Source organism: Pristiophorus japonicus, chromosome 6, assembly GCF_044704955.1.
Source record: "Pristiophorus japonicus isolate sPriJap1 chromosome 6, sPriJap1.hap1, whole genome shotgun sequence".
Classification (NCBI taxonomy): Eukaryota; Metazoa; Chordata; class Chondrichthyes; family Pristiophoridae; genus Pristiophorus; species Pristiophorus japonicus.
In genome coordinates, this window is record NC_091982.1 from 3,171,302 (window position 1) to 3,190,780 (window position 19,479).

Consider the following 19,479-nt stretch of genomic DNA (forward strand, 5'->3'; position numbering starts at 1 on the left):
AGAGAAGGGATAACCAGCCGTGGATAACCAAGGAAATAAAGGAGAGTATCAAATTAAAAACCAATGCGTACAAGGTGGCCAAGGTTAGTGGGAAACTAGAAGATTGGGAAAACTTTAGACAGCAAAGAATGACTAAGGAAAGATAGATTACGAAGGTAAACTTGCGCAAAACATAAAAACAGATAGTAAAAGCTTTTACAGATATATAAAATGGAAAAGAGTGACTAAAGTAAATGTTTATCCCTTAGAAGATGAGAAGGGGGATTTAATAATGGGAAATGTGGAAATGGCTGAGACTTTAAACAATTATTTTGCTTCGGTCTTCACAGTGGAAGACACAAAAACCATGCCAAAAATTGCTGGTCATGGGAATGTGGGAAGGGAAGACCTTGAGACAATCACCATCACTAGGGAGGGTAGTGCTGGACAGGCTAATGGGACTCAAGGTAGACAAGTCCCCTGGTCCTGATGAAATGCATCCCAGGGTATTAAAAGAGATGGCGGAAGTTATAGCAGATGCATTCGTTATAATCTACCAAAATTCTCTGGACTCTGGGGAGGTACCAGCGGACTGGAAAGCAGCTAATATAACGCCTGTTTAAAAAAGGGGGCAGACAAAAGGCAAGTAACTATAGGCCGGTTAGTTTAACATCTGTAGTGGGGAAAATGCTTGAAACTATTAAGGAAGAAATAGCAGGACATCGAGATAGGAATAGTGCAATCAAGCAGACGCAACATGGATTCATGAAGGGGAAATCAGGTTTAACTAGTTTACTGGAATTCTTTGAGGATATAACGAGCATGGTGGATAGAGTTGTACCGATGGATGTGGTGTATAAAGATTTCCAAAAGGCATTCGATAAGGTGCCACACAAAAGGTTACTGCAGAAGATAAAGGTACGCGGAGTCAGAGGAAATGTATTAGCATGGATAGAGAATTGGCTATCTTTTTCGGGTTGGAAATCGGTGGTTAGTGGTGTGCCACAGGGATCGGTGCTGGGACCACAACTGTTTACAATATACAATGAGAAATTACAACATGCTGAGGTGCAGAGGGACCTGGGGGTCCTTGTGCATGAATCCCAAAAAGTCAGTTTGCAGGTGCAGCAGGTAATCAGGAAGGCGAATGGAATGTTGGCCTTCATTGCGAGGGATGGAGTACAAAAGCAGGGAGGTCCTGCTGCAACTGTACAGGGTATTGGTGAGGCTGCACCTGGAGTACTGCGTGCAGTTTTGGTCACCTTACTTAAGGATATACGAGCTTTGGAGGGGGTACAGAGACGATTCACTAGGCTGATTCCGGAGATGAGGGGGTTACCTTATGATGATAGATTGAGTAGACTGGGTCTTTACTCGTTGGAGTTCAGAAGGATGAGGGCTGATCTTATAGAAACATTTAAAATTATGAAAGGGATAGACAAGATAGAGGCAGAGAGGTTGTTTCCACTGGTCGGGGAGACTAGAACTAGGGGGCACAGCCTCAAAATACGGGGGAGCCAATTTAAAACCGAGTTGAGAAGGAATTTCTTCTCCCAGAGGGTTGTGAATCTGTGGAATTCTCTGCCCAAGGAAGCAGTTGATGCTAGCTCATTGAATGTATTCAAGTCACAGATAGATAGATTTTTAACCAATCAGGAAATTAAGGGTTATGGGGAGCGGGCGGGTAAGTGGAGCTGAGTCCACGGCCAGATCAGCCATGATCTTTTGAATGGCGGAGCAGGCTCGAGGGGCTCGATGGCCTACTCCTGTTCCTAATTCTTATGTTTTTTTTGTAAGATGAAGTCAAAGAGTAGTTATAACCAAGAGCAATTGGTCAATACTACCCCGGCCGAGTAACAGGCTTATGTGCGGGACAATCTCGCATCGTTCACCACAGAAAGGTGACTGCGGTCGGGCGACGGGGGTAGAAGTCAGGGTACAACGAGACCCTATGTCCCAGCCACAGGGAGGCAGAGGCCGACAGAGACAGCACTGGGATCCCTGGTAACCCAGGAGTTGTTGAGGCCCATAGCCACACACGTGAGCTCTCCACTTTGGCCGGTTCGGAAACCGGAACAGTCATGGAGGGTCACCGTGGACTATCGGGTGCTCAACAAGAACATCCCAGCTTGGGCGCCCACTGTCACGGCCGTAGCTGACCTGATAGGACGCAGTCCAGCATAGTCCGCTGCTGGCCAACCTGCTGGAGCTGCTGAAGGACACCGGGTTCAAGGTCAATCCCAAGAAAGCTCAGATCGGTCAGAAGGAAGTGAAATTCCTCAGGCTGACCGTGAGGGCTGAGGAAAGGGCTACAGACGAGACCAAGCGGAAGGGGGTACAGGAGTTACCAGCTCCACGACCGTGACGGGGGTGAGATCCTTCCTGGGGCTCACGGGGTACTGCAGGGATTTTATTGAGGATTACGCCACTGTGGCAGCCCCTCTACTTCGGCTCCTCCGCGAGGGAGTGGGCTGGGATGAGGATTGCCTGGCAGCGTCCAATCGTCTCAAGGGGGTCCTACAGACGGCACCCGCACTCGGGACAATTGACGATGGGGAGGACTTCTTTTTAGAAGTAGCAGCCAGTGGGGACAGTGAGCGCGGCGCTGCTCCAGGAGCGGCTCGACAAGCCGAGACCCGTGGCTTACGCCTCAAGAGTCCTCACAGATGTAGAATGGGGGTACTCCAATTGAGAGAGGCACCTCCTTGTCCCGCATTGAGCTGTGAAGCGCTCCCAGCTCTTCACAGGGTCACCCCAGATCATTCCACTGACCCACCATACCCCACTCAGGTGTTGCTAGATGGGAGAATACAGGGCGGCACAGTGAGCAGTGCTCGCATTGCTCGCTGGACTTTATTGCTCTCACAGATGAATCTGAGAGTGCAAGGCCAGTGTGAGCCGCTAACATGATCAATGCAGGGGCGGCCCATAAGTGTTCAGTAGAGGGGGTGTGGGATGTAGACATTGGATTTCAAGCTGGGTTACACCCCACGGGCCGAGGAATATATGTCGACGGATCCAGTTCGGTGGTAGCAGGGGAGCGTTTCACCGGGTGTGGGATTTATGACCCGACGGCAGACATTGCAAGGGCCATTAAACTCCCGAGCACCCTGAGCGCTCAGCACGCCGAACGGTTGGTGGCGATGTACATCGTTACCACGCCGACAAGTTCCCGATCCCATACACCATCTGCTCGGATTCCACGTTCCCATGCAATTCATGCACCGAATACTTGGCCATCTGGTCACATCGCAGTTTCACATCCGCAGACGGGAAGACCTTTAGCAACCAAACCACAGTCACAAAGGGTCTTAGAGGCCACCGGAACCCAGGGAAGCAGTTACATTCATAAAGTAAAGGCCCATTCCCAGACAGAGCCCAGAGGGGAAGGCAACCAAAAGGCTGATCGGTTAGCCAAGGAGGGAGCCAAAACCGGCGAGTTTTGGGACCCATACCGGTCCAGCCCAGTAGCAGCGATCCGGGACAAAGGGGGGCACAAGGGAGTGTAGGGGTAGCATTAGCCCCGGACTTGAGGAAAGTCCAGGCACAGGATCCCATCCTCAAGGTTGACCTGGAGCAGCTGGCTAGGGGAGAAAAGATAGAAGGCCCATTCGGGGTAGTGGGCATTACTTTAAAGGAGGGAATGCTTTTCAGGGGAGATCAGTGGGTGGTCCCAGAACAGCACCAGAGGAAATTCCTCCAGATAGCCCACGGGGGCCCAGGAGCGGGACACCCAGGGCCGGAGACTACCTGGCAGAGGGTAGAACAGGCAGGGTGATGGCAGCAACTGAGGGAGGATGTCCACAATTTTTGGGCAGACTGTCTGGTGTGCGCAGCGAACAACTCCAATCCCCAGAAAAGAAAGGTTTCCATGGGACACACGAGAAGGCTAGAGAGACCATGGCAGTCGGACAGGTCGATTACATCGGGCCATTGCCCACCGCAAAGGGGAGTTACAAGTACAGTTTGGTCCTAGTGGACGTTTTCTCGAAGTGGGTTGAAGCCTTCCCTTGCCCATCAGCCACAGCATTGGCGACGGCAAGGATCTTGGTGAGGGAAGTGTTCTCCAGGTAGGGACTGCCACAGATCATGGAGTCCGACCAGGGGAGCCACTTCACAGGGCACCTTGAAAGTGCTAGGGATAGAAGGGAAATGGCATGTGGCTCACAACCCTCAGTCATTGGGGGTTGTGGAGCAACTTAAATCAGACCATCAAAGAAAGGCTGCGGAAGGAAACAGGACAGTCCCCGAAAAAGTGGGTTGAGGTCCTGCCGTTTGTCCCGATGGAGGTCCGAGCCACCCTCTCCAGAAACACAAGGTATTCCCCACATGAGTTCATGGTAGGGTCATGCACACGCCCACCCGTGTTCTGACGCTGGTTCTCACAGCGGGGCAGGAGAGAGGGGTAAACCGGGACAAGTTTGACAAGAATCTGTTCCAGCATTTGAAACAGATTCACTGGCAAGCCGCCAGCAACATGGGGCAGCAGCACTGGAGTAATCGGCTGTTGCTCGAGCCCCGGAGGACCCATGAGTGGAAGGTCGGGGATCAGGTCATGGTCCGCAATTACACTCGGGTGGGCATGTTTGAGCCTTTGTACATGGGACCCTACAGCATCGTAGATAAGGCCAGTCCCATGGTGTACGCGGTTAAGCTTCCGAACCGCAAAGTGGTTCCATGTGAACCAGTGAGAGTTGTTTAACCCAGGGGAAAGAGCGAGAAACAGAAAGAAACACCAAGGTGCTGTGAACAACATGGTGGACATGGTCTTCCTCCCATAGTTTGGGACAGTGAGGAGTCCGTGGTGGTGGTGGTTAGGGGGAATAGCAGGATCCCACGGCCGAGAGCGTCATGGTCACCTCCTTACACACTGCCGAGGAGCTGTAAAAGGCCCAGGGTCGTAGAGACCTAGCGGGGCCACCCAGAGACAGGTGGCGGTGTATGTAGTTTCCTTCTCAGTTTTGTGTTTTCCAGAGTGTGTTTTGATGAAGCCAGACCCGTGGAGATATACCCTCTCACAGAAAGGTTGTTGTTTCTTTGTATCTTCAGAGGAAGCCGAGAGAAAGATGGAGACAACCTTGGTCATCGTTCTTTGGAGCTTGGCCGGAACAGGGTACAGCAGGAGGGGGGACATCGAGTTGTCCTTCCTCTATGGATGTACTGGAGGGGGAGAAACGGACTCAACATGAAACAGGGGGGTAGGACAGGGGACACAGATGGGATAGCAGCCTACTTCCACGAGGGAAGGTGGCCAGGATAGCTGGTGTCGAATTAGACGAAATATTCCAGCCACACCGGGTTCACACACGGGGAGGCTTCCAGACCGTGTCCCAGACTGAAGGTCACAGCCACACAGGTTGGGGTGACCAAGGGCAAGCACGTATGCTTGAAGTGCAAGGGACACATTCCCCTGGATCGGTGGTGGTGGCTCAGGAAGTTGAGTCAGGATACGGGGAACCAGACAGCGGACTGGGGAACGATACGTACCGACAGATCACGGGGTCAAAGGGGGAAGTGGAAGTGTTCTGGGCCAAGTGGTGGAAGGAGGAACAGGGAATGTGTGTGTGTATGTGGAGGGTCGGAGCAGATCTACCCAGCAGGGCGTCGATTGCCTTCTCGAGGGAATGGCAGGACGCCTGGGATCAGAGTATGGACTCCTGCGTGATCCCAGACTCTCCCAACACAATAAATGCCACTGGACTTGTAGGACACAAGAGGAAGCCCCTGCCCACAGCCCCACCGGTACAGGGACAGAAGTTAGGTGTCTCACCACACCAGGCCCAGGGACTGGTTTAGTTTTAGTCCCGACTGGAAAGGTTTTATTCCAGGGGGTGCATTACGTGGTCGCGTCGATCATTTTAAACCTAACCTGGGTACATCTGCCCGAGTGGTGTCCAAAGAAAACTGAGCAGCTGTATGGTGCGCTCATTAAAGAAATGTTCCGCCAGTTCTCTGAGCTCAGTTACAGGAAAGATTGTACGATATGGGAGTGAGGGATAACGTTAGTCCGGGGAGGCAGAGGCGAGGGGTGCTCAATGGTGTCGCTACAGTGTTCAGTGCGAGTACATCTCTCGTCAATAGTATGGACGACATGCAGCTGCAGATACAGATCAGCAGTTTAAAGGGACCAGCTGTGGAAAATCCTGGGGGAAGGGAACGCGGTGGTAGGGTCAGAGTTAGAGGAGGACCAGGCAATGACTGTCCATTTAAAGGTTATCGCAGAGCTGGAGACACCCGCAAAGACTAAGTGAGCCTGTGTCAGCTCCGTCTAGCCTCCGAACCTACCTACCTAGTCCCAGTGGATTGCAGTCGGTCCAACCACACAATCATGGGAATAGTGTTGTGTATGCCGGTAATGGGCGGGACGTCACAACCAGCGCCGGTATACATTGTGGAGAACATTGGGGTATACGGGAAGGGTGCACGTGCGATACCATGCGGTCCCACGCCATGACCGGCACTGACCTCAAGGGGTGCACACATCATATTGTATCCCCAGCATTTGAACGCGTTCGATCGGCCAGAGTGCGGGTTTGAATCCGAGAGTTGAGAGTCTATCAATTGCACCGTGGAAGGGCCCAGAGCCACGTTCCACCTCAGGTAACGTATGTGGGCAACGGGACATACTGCGTAACCACAAGTGTGGACCGGTATCGAGTGCACCGGGACACTTGGTGTCTGGTCACCGACAGCACTTTCTGCTTCAAACACCACGCCAAAGTTCAAGTGGCACAAGAAGGTATTATTCACGGTACACATTATGGTCAATGACACGATCACAAACCTGCAACAGTTTGGGTATCAGATTCCTTTTCTGCCGGAACACCCAACAATGTTACTAAAGTTGGTCGAGCTATCCCAAAAACATTAGTTCACACTGGAACAGACAAACCAAGGGAAAGAATTAAAGGGATAAATTCCCCACACTGGAGGGACCTTGGTGTAAGTTGGAGGTTCCTCCATGGATCCGGATATGCTCACATGCTCTCGTCATTGTACAGTTATTGATTTTTTTTTTTTTTAAAACAAGAAATACACAGAAGTCAGGCGCTCGAGTCGATGGGAGGCCGTAGTTAACGAACCTGGAATGTAACTTCCTGTATATGACATATATTCGGGGTGTTTTAAAAATAAAAGGGTTGGATTGGTTGGGAACCACAATACTTGCTCACCAGCAGACGTTGATATGTTCTAGAAGGACTCTTGAAATATAATCTGGGGGGGGGGGGGGAAACTGTAAGCGTCGGCTTCCCAAGGATTGTTGGGCATTATCTGGACATTGCATTTAATATTTTTCACTGCAGCAAAGAGCTGGCAGCCCCATTGTGGGAGAGGCCCCCCAAGTATTGTTTCATGTTGTACACGAAAAATCCACATCTGATGGGCAGGGGTGGTCTGGGAGGTTACAATGGCCAGGATAAGGCAACTCATCACAGGTAATGAGCAAAGATGAAGGGTCCATTGTTAAGCAATGTGAGCTGGTCAGTGGTCAAGCCATTACCTGGGATGAGATGACCCCGAGAGACGGGAAACCAGAACAATAGAAAGCCATTAAGCCTCAGCGAAACCCCATCACTGGAATTCACATGGGCCACTCAGACAGAAGCCTCTAAACAAGGACAACTTTATTGGGCCAGAAAAGGCAAACAAACAGGATCCTCGAAACAAAGAAAAAACTTTATTTGGCCAGAAAAGGCAAACAGACTTTGGATATAAAAGGAGGCCGAATGGCCAAAGATCTCTCTCTTTTGCTCTCACTTGCTTCACCTCTACAAGGACCGAGCATTCCGTCTGAGATGAGAGAAGAAACCATAGTACGGAACCAGAGGAGACACGTTTTGACCAGAAGTAGTGAGTAAGCCAACAAATCGGTGAGCATCATCCCTGCCCACACATCTTTAAGACCACAACCACTGAGGAGGTGTCGTGTGTTCTCCCGACCAAGGTTTTAGTGCGAGGACCACAGGCCTACAGACTACAGATTCGGGGATACACTGTGGATTCGAGCAGAGGGTTTAGACATTGGGTACTTTGCGATAGGGGCGGTCTAGACACGTCAGGGTATTGGATAGTACTACATTGTCACGGTGTTTACTTGTAGTTTTGTGGTGTTGAGGTAGCTTTAATAAAAAAATATTGACGGTTGAGACCGAGGTATTTGTCCGTGACTCATTCATCTGTTCAGTACAGCAATCATTCCAAGGTCTAGAACGAGTGTAACGTGGGGGGTGTGTTGAAAACATCCAAGGGAAATCACTTACACCCTCCAGTGTTGGGCTTGTTAAATACGGACTAAAAAAGTTCTCTTGAATGCATTTTTACAATTCCGCACCCTCTATACCCGTCACACTATATTTGTCGCAATCAATATTAGGATAGTTAAAATCCCCTACGATTACTGCACTATGGTTTTTGGACCACAGAGATTTGCCGACATATTTTCTCTTCTATCTCCCTTCTACTGTTTGGGGGTCTATAATACATGCCCAGCAGTGTGACCGCCCCTTTTTAATTTTTTAACCCAAACCATATGGCCTCATTTGATGATCCCTCTAACATATCATCCCTCCTCACAGCTGGAATAGTTTCTTTAACCAATATCACGACCCCCCCCCCTCCCTGTCTTGTCTAAAAATCCTGTAACCAGGAATATTTAGCTGCCAAACCTGCCCCTCCTCCAGCCATGTTTCTGTAATGGTTAATGTCATACTCCCAAGAGTCTACCTGTGCTCTCAGCTCATCCGCCTTATTTCGCTATACTCCTTGCATTAAAGTATATACCATTTAGCACAGGAAGGCCTCTTTGATTACTACTTACTAACCCTCGTTTCCTGTCTTAGATTCACTTTCTACATTCTTGCTTTCCAAATTCAGCTTTACTTCCTTCCCTATTGAGTTTGTTCTCCGGTTCCCAGCCCTCTGCCAAGTTTAAACTAACTCTCCTCAACAGCACCAGCAAATCTCCCCATGAGGATATTGGTCCCGGCACTGTTGAGATGCAACCCATCTGGTTTGTACAGGTCCCATCTCCCCCAGAAGTGGTCCCAATGCCTCAGGAAATTAAAGCCCTCCCTCCTACACCAACTCTCCAGCCACATGTTCATCCTCTCTATATCCTTGTAATCATTAGTTTGTGGCACCAGTAGTAACCCAGAGATTCCTACCTTTTAGAGGTTCTACCCTTTAATTTTTCTCCCAACGCCCTAAATTCTGCCTGCAGGACCTCATCCCTCTTTCTACCCATGTCACTGGTCCAGATATGGACCACGGCCTCTAGCTGTTTACCCTCTTCCCCCCCCAGAATGCCCTGCACTCGCTCGGACATCCTCGACCCTGGCACCAGGGAGGCACCATACCATCCTGGAGTCACATCTACGGCCGTAGAAACACCTCTCTATTCCCCCAACTATTGAATTCCCTACCACTACAGCTCTTTTATTCTTTGTCCCTCCGCCCCGTGCAGCTGAACCATCCGTGGTGCCTTGGACTTGGCTCCCAGAGGCACCATCGCCCTCACCGGTACTCAGAAGAGATTATCGGTTGGAAAACGAGATGGACTCCTACAGTACCTGCCTGCCGTTCCTCCTCCATCTGGTGTTCACTCACTTCCCCTCTACCTGCATGCTTTTAAGCGGTGGGGTGACCACCTCCGGAAATGTGCTACCCACGTAGCTCTCAGCCTCGTAGATGTACTGTAGTGATTCCAGCCGCCGCTCAAGCTCCGAAACGTGGAGCTTGAGTAGTTGAAGCTGGAGGCACCTCCTGCACACATGGTTGTCTGAGCCGCACGAAGCGTCTAGAACTTCCCACGTGCCGCAGGACATGCACTCCACAGGATGAGCTGCCCCGTCATCCCTCGAATTAGATTATCTGATTATTAAAGAGAAAAAGAGAGATATTTACCAACCAAACAGTCAATCACTTACCTGCCCGGACAAGGGCTGTGAGCTCCTCGCCAGAAGTGAACTCCTCGCCGGCCTTCGGGCCTCCTACTCCTCGAGTCTCCCTAACTCTCGGGCCTCCCTAACTCCTCCGCCGAGGTAACTGACCCCTCCACCAAGAGAAATAGGCCCTTGCTATCCACTATATCCGGCCCCTCAATATTTTATACATCTCAATGGAGGTCTTCCCTCAGCTTATAGAGATGCCTTGCCAACAGATAAGAAAGCACAAAGTAAAAAGGGCATTTGGTCCCTCAAGCCCTCTTCCTAAATCAGACCGTGTATAATTCATTCCATCGTAGTCTCTACCAAAACCATTTCAACACCCAAGTGTCACAAAATCTCCCATCGACTCCAAAAATAATCAAAACTCAAGAATATCAATTCATTCTCACATTTCCTTGATTTAGAGATGACAAATGGTCCATGGTTATAGAAACAGTCACATTCCACAAAAGTTTTGATCCTAAACTTTCAGTACCTCTACAAGGGGATAAGAGGTTATGGGGAGGGGGCGGGGAAGCGGAGCTGAGTCCATGATCAGATCAGCCATGATCTTATTAAAATGTCGAAGCAGGCTCGAGGGGCCGTATGGCCTACTCCTGCTCCTATTTCTTATGTTCTTAACCCCATGCCAAGATTTTTATTGAGCTCGTTTTTGAAGGTCTTCAAATGAAAACCGCCAGCAAAGCAATGATCTACTCTTTGATGAAACTTATGTTGCATGATCAACAAACCAGAGAGTGGCATCAGTGCTTTCAGGTAGATGTTAGAACGCTTTTACCATTTACATCCAACTTCAAAACAGCACTTCAATTTTGGATTGTAAATGCAGGGCACTGGGTATTAAAGTAAGGAGTGATGAAACAATGTGGAGAATTAAAGCAGACTGCCTGGATACTCAGGAAGCTGCAACAATCTTGTTGGAAAACCTACCAGATCGATGCTATTTTTGGGAGCAAGGCGGAAGGTTCAGAGTATTAACAGATTGTTTACCTCCCGTTCCTTCATGTAGCTGAATATATCTTTTGCATAGATTGCATTCAGGAATGGGTCATTCAGATTCTCTTCATCGACTTCATCGTAGGCAGGAAACTACAAGCAATAAAGAACATAAGAACATAAGAATTAGGAACAGGAGTAGGCCATCTAGCCCCTCGAGCCTGCTCCGCCATTCAACAGATCATGGCTGATCTGGCCGTGGACTCAGCTCCACTTACCCGCCCGCTCCCCATAACCCTTAATTCCCTTATTGGTTAAAAATCTATCTGTGATTTGAATACATTCAATGAGCTAGCCTCAACTGCTTCCTTGGGCAGAGAATTCCACAGATTCACAACCCTCTGGGAGAAGAAATTCCTTCTCAACTCGGTTTTAAATTGGCTCCCCCGTATTTTGAGGCTGTGCCCCCTAGTTCGAGTCTCCCCGACCAGTGGAAACAACCTCTCTGCCTCGATCTTGTCTATCCCTTTCATTATTTTAAATGTTTCTATAAGATCACCCCTCATCCTTCTGAACTCCAACGAGTAAAGACCCAGTCTACTCAATCTATCATCATAAGGTAACCCCCTCATCTCCGGAATCAGCCTAGTGAATCGTCTCTGTACCCCCTCCAAAGCTAGTATATCCTTCCTTAAGTAAGGTGACCAAAACTGCACGCAGTACTCCAGGTGCAGCCTTACCAATACCCTGTACAGTTGCAGCAGGACCTCCCTGCTTTTGTACTCCATCCCTCTCGCAATGAAGGCCAACATTCCATTCGCCTTCCTGATTACCTGCTGCACCTGCAAACTAACTTTTTGGGATTCATCGTCATTGTTTTCCAAAAAGAGTTTCATGCACAAGGACCCCCAGGTCCCTTTGCACTGCAGCATGTTGTAATTTCTCCCCATTCAAATAATATTCCCTTTTAATGTTTGTTTACCTTGAGTCCCATTAGCCTATCCAGCACTACCCCCCCTAGTAATGGTGATTATCTCAAGGTCTTCCCTTCCCACATTCCCGTGACCAGCAATTTTTGGCATGGTTTTTGTGTCTTCCACTGTGAAGACCGAAGCAAAATAATTGTTTAAGGTGTCAAGCCATTTCCACATTTCCCATTATTAAATCCCCCTTCTCATCTTCTAAGGGACCAACATTTACTTTAGTCACTCTTTTCCGTTTTATATAAAATCGGTAAAATTTCTCCAATTAATTGTTCTCCTTTTGCACATTGCAGTGATATTTATTACACTTTTGTAAATTTTAATCAGACTACATCAGAATACTAGACCGAGACCAGTACTCTAACTAGAAAAAAAAAAGAGTACCCCATATCGGTTGCCAAAAAGTCCAGAGAATCTGGTGAACCCAGGCACTGGTATGTTTCAATAGTTCTGCAATATCTGCTAATTCAATGGGTATCAAATGCACTTGGCAACTGTACACTTCCTTGCATTGGTGGGTCATCTTGCTTGACTTGTTAAAATAACTACTCTCCTGCATGCTCCTTCTGGGAGTGGCAAAAGCTTGTGCCGACAGCTTGGTTTTAGAATCTGCCCATGTCTATTTTTTTTTTTAAAACCTCCCAGTGTTCACAACCCAAAGAAAGATCCTATGCCAGACAATCCCTTTTCTCTCAGTGCCTTTTTATTTATTTTTTTTAAATAAATAAAAAGTTGCGTGAATATACTTTGCTTTTAAACACTTAAATACAATTGTTTCTTTCAAAACTGTTCTGTGGAAAAATGTTCAAAAAAATCCCAGAACCACAGAAATGTTTTCCATTCTGGTGATGGACCATTTTGAACTGTTGGCAGGTAGTGCAAAAACCAAAGTGATGGCCTGAAATCCAGCTAGCCTGTGGCCAGTCAGAATCGCAGGCTGGTGTACATGCCAGTGGCAGCCAGTTACTGTGTGTCAATAGCACAGAGTAAGTGTTACCCAAAGAGAGCTTTGACATCTCAAAAACAATTGTTGTTGGCATTACAGGCATGTCTCTTCCCTCCACACTTACACACTTCCCTCCATTAGATTAACAGACTGGGCACATTAATTTCCAATGCAAGAAACTGATTGACAGTATGCAAGAAGCATTAAGGTTAGCTGGGAATGATTAATAAGCTATTTTATTGAAGAGGTTCACATCAGGAGCTAAGCAGAACCTAGAGATTAAACAGGCTTGTACTCATTCTCAACCATGTAGTTATTTTTTGAACTAGACACAAATAATGAAAAGCAGGTGTGCGACTATGAAAAGCAAAACTGAAGTGATTCAGGGAACTTGGGCGTGTCGTGGATTTCTTTGCACAGCCAACATCCCACCTCCCTCGGCTGTAGCAAGTAGTGCATTGTTGTTTCTTTAAATTAGTTCATATATGCTCCCGTCTGCTGCTGCCACCGTAATTTCAGTGCCCGAATGAGTATACTTAAAGGAATTCAATATTGAAAGAACATGGTGCACAATGCACGCTTGGTCATGTTTAAAATTCCATTATGTGCATATTTTCATATCCATTACTATTGTTGCCTTATTATTTTTCATCTTATGCCTATTTGTGAGAGGTTTCTGGTGCAGAATGGCTGTTGTGTTGGTTCCATGTACGCAGTCATTGCACTTAAAAATTAATTCATTGTGCAAAGAACTTTGAGCTGTAGCAGTGGACTCAACTGGTGGATTCTCTAGAAACTTGCATCATGTTTACCTTTATTTCTGCTGATTTATCCACATCAGCTGCTTTTTCCTCAGGTGGAGCTAGGGTCTTGGACGACTTCTGCACCACTGCATTGTCCTGATGTTCCTGGGAGGCTTTAGGCCCAGTACTGAAAGGTGAAAAGGAAAAAAAAAATGTAAGATAAAACTTACCTGCATGTTGTGATAGTGTTTTAATAATGCTTCTGTTTAATTATTATATGATAAAATTAACTAAAATGCACGTAAGCTTAGCTAACCATGGTAAAAGCTGAGAAGCAATGCATCATGGTAAATTGAGCCAATATTGTGTTGGCTGCTGTATTGTGAACTCTGTTGCATTAGAATCCAGCTTATAGCCAAGGACAGCTATTAATTAGCAAGATAAGGGTCTGCAGCGTGTATTATTTTCTTATCACTAAAGCTAAATAATACGAGATTGTATTTTAGAAGTTCAGAGAAAATGGCTCCTTCTGCAAAAAGGGAGGATAGCAAGATTACGGTAGTCTGGACTATTGAAGGTCAAAGGATGTTTGAGTTAATAACAAGAGTTTTGTAATGACATGCGAAGCCTAGATAGCTGCAAGCTATCACACCACGTGAAAGGGAAAAAAGATATAAGAGAAGCAGCTATTGAACTCTGAAGGCAGCGCAAACACAGGAAGATTGGAGGAGAACTACAGCCAACAGAACACAGCAAGAGACCACACCACACTCAATTGGCTTCCGTTGAAGTTTCAAGGAACAGACTGTCGACTATCATCTTAAGTATTATTTCTTTGTACTGGAAGTAAACAACTTAATAAAATCGGTTGTGTTTATTTACAATTTACTTGTACCCAACGTGGATTGTTGTGGGTCATGCACAGGTCGCTCCATCAGATCTTACAGAAGGAAGGGATTCTTATGACATTTGGCAACATTTATTGCATGGTCAATAATTAAAGTCAGTCAGGTACTGCCTGGCAAAGAACAGCCTTAAAATGATTTCAATACCATAAGAAGGGCATCCAAGAGCAGTTTCTCTCCAAGACATACATCGGAGGTTGACAACATTTGGAGGGCAATGTGCAGATGTAAAGCACTTCCCCAGTTCTAATAGTTACTCACACATCAATCAATTCGTTTTAGACAATCTCAGCAGAACCTAGGAGCTAGCTACCACTCACTCAGTCAAAACATATTGTGGGAGGTTTGTGGGGGGGGGGGGAACAAAAGATGAAAGTTACTGAAAGCTTATCAGCTTGGCTCAGCCGGCAGCACTCTCATCTCGAGGTCAGAAGGTTGTAGATTGGAACCTCAGCAGAATTTCAGTTCATAACCGAGTTGGACACTACAGGGCAGCTGGGGCATTTAGGATGAGACATTAAAGTAAGACCACACTCGCCTCCGAGTTAGAAGGTTGTGGATTCCAGTCCCACTCCAGGGACTTGAACACATAAATCTAGGCTGACACTCCAGTGCAGTGCTGAGGGAGTGCTGCACTGTCTTTCGGATGAGACGTTAAACCGAGGCCCCGTCTGCTTTCTCAGGTGGACATAAATCATCCCATGGCACTATTTCGAAGAACAGCAGGGAGTTATCCCTGGTGTCCTGGCCAATAGTTATCCCTCAACCAATATAAAAAAATCAGTTTGTCTGGTCATTACCACATTCGCTGTTTGTGGGAGCTTGCTGTGCGCAAATTGGCTGCCACTTTCCCCACATTACAACAATGACTACGCTCCAAAAGTACTTCATTGGCAGTAAAGCGCTTTGAGACGTCCGGTGGTTGTGAAAGGTGCTATATAAATGCAAGTCTTTTTGTTGGTGGACATTAAAAGATCACATGGCACTATTCAAAGGAGGAGCAAGGAATTCTCCCAGCCAAATATTTTTCCCTTAACCACCATCAAAAATAAATAACTATTCATTCATGCCATTGTTGTTTGAGGGATGCTGCGATCACAAAATAGTTACCGCATTTGCCTCAGTCACTGCAATTATAAAGCAATTCATTGCGTGAAATACTTAAGAAATTTCAACATACGGTGCTATATAAATGTAAACATTGACATATGCAGATACTCATGACATGGAAAATCAGAAGCAGTCGGATGTTCACCTTTTTAGATTAATCTCATTATTTTTGGATGTTTCTTGTCCAACGATACTTTTCTGAGCTTTCTTCCCCACCGGCTTCCCACCTTCTTTTCTCTTCGAAACCAGGGCTTGACTTTTTTTAGCCTATTAGAATTGAAGAGGGGTAAGGAAAAAGGTCTGAATTAAGCAGAAATTTCAGTACTCCAAACTTAAAAAAAAATTAAAAAGTTATGGAACCCCTTTGTTTTTGACCTGTAACGAGGAAAGAAACCAGTGACAGAACTTACATTTGTAACGTCTTCAAAAGCTGATCTCTTCTTGGGCCCACCTTGGGGCGACGAAGGAGACCGTTTGATAAGACGACCATAATCCTGAATGGGACCAAAGAAGAAAATATTATGCATTTTGCAATTGAAATTAAAATATTGGCCATTAAGACTAGTGAAAAAAGGAGCTTGAGCACCGATGGTCTTTTCTCTTTCTTTGTTTTATTATATCCAAATCCTTTCATTCGGTCCCTAACAACCCTGGCACTTGTGTAAGGCAGGGCAAGTAAGCTACATGCATCCAGAACTCCACTAATGCTATTCAGGAATGACCAAAGAGATGCTAGTAACAATCTTGCTTCAGGATCTAAAGAATTAATATGCTATATATAAAATATTTATATAGCGTTTTTAACATAGTAAAACATTCCAAGTCGCTTCACAGGAGTATTATGAGCCAAAATAAATTTACACCAAGCCCGCACAAGGAGAAATTAGGGCAGATGACCAAAACCTTGGTCAAAGAGGTAGGTTTTAAGGAGAGTCTTAAAAAAAGGAGGAAAAGAGATGGAGAGGTTTAGGTAGGGAATTCCAGAGCTTGGGCCTTAGACAGCTGAAGGCATGGCGACCAAAGGTTGAGTGATTATAATCAGGGCTGCTCAAGAGGGCAGAATTAGAGGAGTGCAGACATCTCAGGGGGTTGTGGGGCTGGTGGGGATTAGAGATAGGGAGGGATTTGAAAGGGATGAGAATTTTAAAATCGAGGCGTTGCTTAATCAGGAGCCAAAGTAGGTTAGTGAGTAGAGGTGATGGGTGAACAGGACTTGGTGTGATTTAGGACACGGTGTGATTTAGGACACGGGCCATTTTGGATAACATCAAGTTTACGTAGCAAACCAAATAGGGTTATTTAATGAAGACAACTTTACACATTAAGAATTTTAGATCACAAACCACAGGGTTCTAAAAGAGGGTACATTAGTTTGTGAAGGACTAGGTCTATGTTCCCAAGATTTTGAGACTGAAATTAGATCAGGCTTCCAAATACTCTTCAGGGACAGAGATATATAAAAACATAAGCAATAGGAGCAGGAGTAGGCCATTAGGTCCCTCGAGCCTGCTCCGCCATTCAACAAGATCATGGCTGATCTGATCTTGGGCTCAGCTCCACTTCCCCACCCGATCCCCATAACCCTTCACTCATTTATCATTCAAAAATCTGTATCTCCGCCTTAAATATATTCAATGACCCAGCCTCCACAGCTCTCTGAGGCAGAGAATTCCACAGATTTACAACCCTGAGAGAAGAAATTCCTCCTCATCTCAGTTTTAAATGGGCGGCCCCTTATTCGGAGACTGCGCCCCCTACTTTTATAGTTTCCTCCACGAGGGGAAACATCCACTGTGCGTCGACCTTGGCGAGCCCCCCCAGCATCTTATATGTTTCAATAAGACAAACTCTCATTCTTCTAAACAATAATGAGTTTAGGTCCAACCTTCATCTCAGGAATCAACCTAGTGAACCTTCTCTGACCCGTAATGTAATGCAAGTATATCCCTCCTTAAATAGAGACCAAAACTGTACGCAGTACTCCAGGTGTGGCCTCACCAATACCCTGTACAGTTGTAGCAGGACTTCTGCTTTTATATACCATCCCCTTTGCAATAAAGGCCAAAATTCAATTTGCCTTCCTGATTACTTGCTGTACCTGCATACTAACTGTTTCATGCACAAGGACCTCCAGCTCCTCCACACTGCAGCATTTTATAATTTCTCATTTAAATAATAATTTGCTTTTTTATTTTTTCTGCCTCACACTTTCCCACATTATACTCCATCTGCCAAATGTTTGCCCACTCACTTAGCCTGTCTATATCCCCTTGCAGATTGTGTGTGTCCTCCTCACAACTTGCTTTCCCACCCATCTTTGTATCAACAAACTTGGCTACATTACACTCGGTCCCTTTATCCAAATCATTAATATAGATTGTAAATAGTTGAGACCCCAGCACCGATCCCTGTGGCACCCCACTATTTACTGTCTGCCATCAGGAAAATGACCTATTTATCCAGACTCTGTTTTCTGTTTTCTGTTAGCCAATTCGCTAACCATGCTAATATATTAACCCCAACCCCGTGAACTTTTATCTTGCGCAGTAACCTTTTATGTGGCACCTTATCGAATGCCTTCTGGAAATCCAAATACACCACATCCACTGGTTCCCCCTTATCCACCCTGCTCGTTACATCCTCAAAGAACTCCAGCAAATTTGTCAAACATGATTTCTCTTTCATAAAACCATGCTGACTCTGCTTGACTATTATGCTTTTCCAAATGTCCTGCTACTGCTTCCTTAATGATGGACCTCAGTATTTTCCCCAACGACAGATGTTAGGCTAACTGGTCTCTAGTTTCCTGCTTTCTGTCTGCCTCCTTTTTTTAAATAGGGGCGTTACATTTGCGGTTTTCCAATCCACTGGGATCTCCCCAGAATCCAAGGAATTTTGGTACATTACAACCAATGCATCCACAATCTCTGCAGCCACTTCTTTTAAGGCCCTAGGATGCAGGCCATCAGATATAGGGGACTTGTCCACCTTAAGGGCCCAATTTTCAGGTAGAAACAACTTTAGTTTGGAGTATCTTAGAAATCGCAATTCTTGGCATTCAATTTACTCCAGTTCTAGTGAGTTAGTTTAGTTTTGGTTAAGTTCAGGTTTTTTTTTCTCAAAAGGGGGTGTGTCCAGCCACTTAGGCCTGTTTTGCAAGTTTAGGCAGTGAAAACTTACTCCAAACTAACTTAGAATGGAGTAAGTTCTGAAAAACCTTACCTAGAGTTAAGTTCGGCGCAGGCACAGCCAGAGACAGGGGGTGGTAAGCATTAAACACAAAGGACTGAAGCATTAAACACATCATACACAAGAAGCATAAATACATTTAAAGCACTAAACGAAGCACAAAAAGTAATAAGCAATTAATTAATAAAAAATAGAAGGAACCCTGCACCTAAAGCACCAAGATCAAAGTAATAAGCAACCAATCAATAGCAAATAAAAAATAGAAGTCCTACCTTTATGTGAAGGGAAGGTGTTTCTGTCAGTGTCTGTCTCTCTGTCAGTGAGGGGGAATGGCGGGGGGGGAAAGAGAGATGGGGGAGGCTGAACGCCTCCTTTGAGTGCAGTGTGATGTGCCAATTCCACTTGTTTACTGGAGTTGCATAACTTTTTGTGGCTTCACATGACTTTCAGATTGCATTGCTGGAAGCAGAACCCATCAATGGGCTGCCTTGTGGCAGAATTTTTGCTCCAAATTTACATCATGAATCTAGTGTGATAATTCTAGTACAGCAAAGGCATAACTCTATTGAACCTGTGTTCTACCTGACCATGGGGGTGCTTGCAGCAGAAATTAGAACTCCAAATCCTAGCCACCGATGTGAAGAAGCTACTCTGATATTTTCACTACACGTGGTTTTGCGGTCTTAATTATATTAAGATTTTCAGTTCCTTGCAAAGCTATATAAAACAATAATTGACTTT

At 46.1% G+C, this 19,479-nt stretch overlaps 1 protein-coding gene across 2 annotated transcripts in view; it reads right to left on the reverse strand.

Annotated features, from left to right (window-relative positions):
• The window catches only part of ccnb3 (cyclin B3), a 43,170-nt gene that overhangs the window by 14,036 nt on the left and 9,655 nt on the right, over positions 1 to 19,479 (reverse strand). For both annotated transcript variants that reach the window (XM_070882552.1, XM_070882551.1), the window contains exons 3-6: positions 15,960 to 16,043; positions 15,695 to 15,816; positions 13,604 to 13,721; positions 10,917 to 11,015 (exon numbers count right to left, since the gene is read on the reverse strand). In XM_070882552.1, the coding sequence (XP_070738653.1) occupies positions 10,917 to 11,015; positions 13,604 to 13,721; positions 15,695 to 15,816; positions 15,960 to 16,043 (423 nt within the window). The remainder of the gene's footprint in view (positions 1 to 10,916; positions 11,016 to 13,603; positions 13,722 to 15,694; positions 15,817 to 15,959; positions 16,044 to 19,479) is intronic.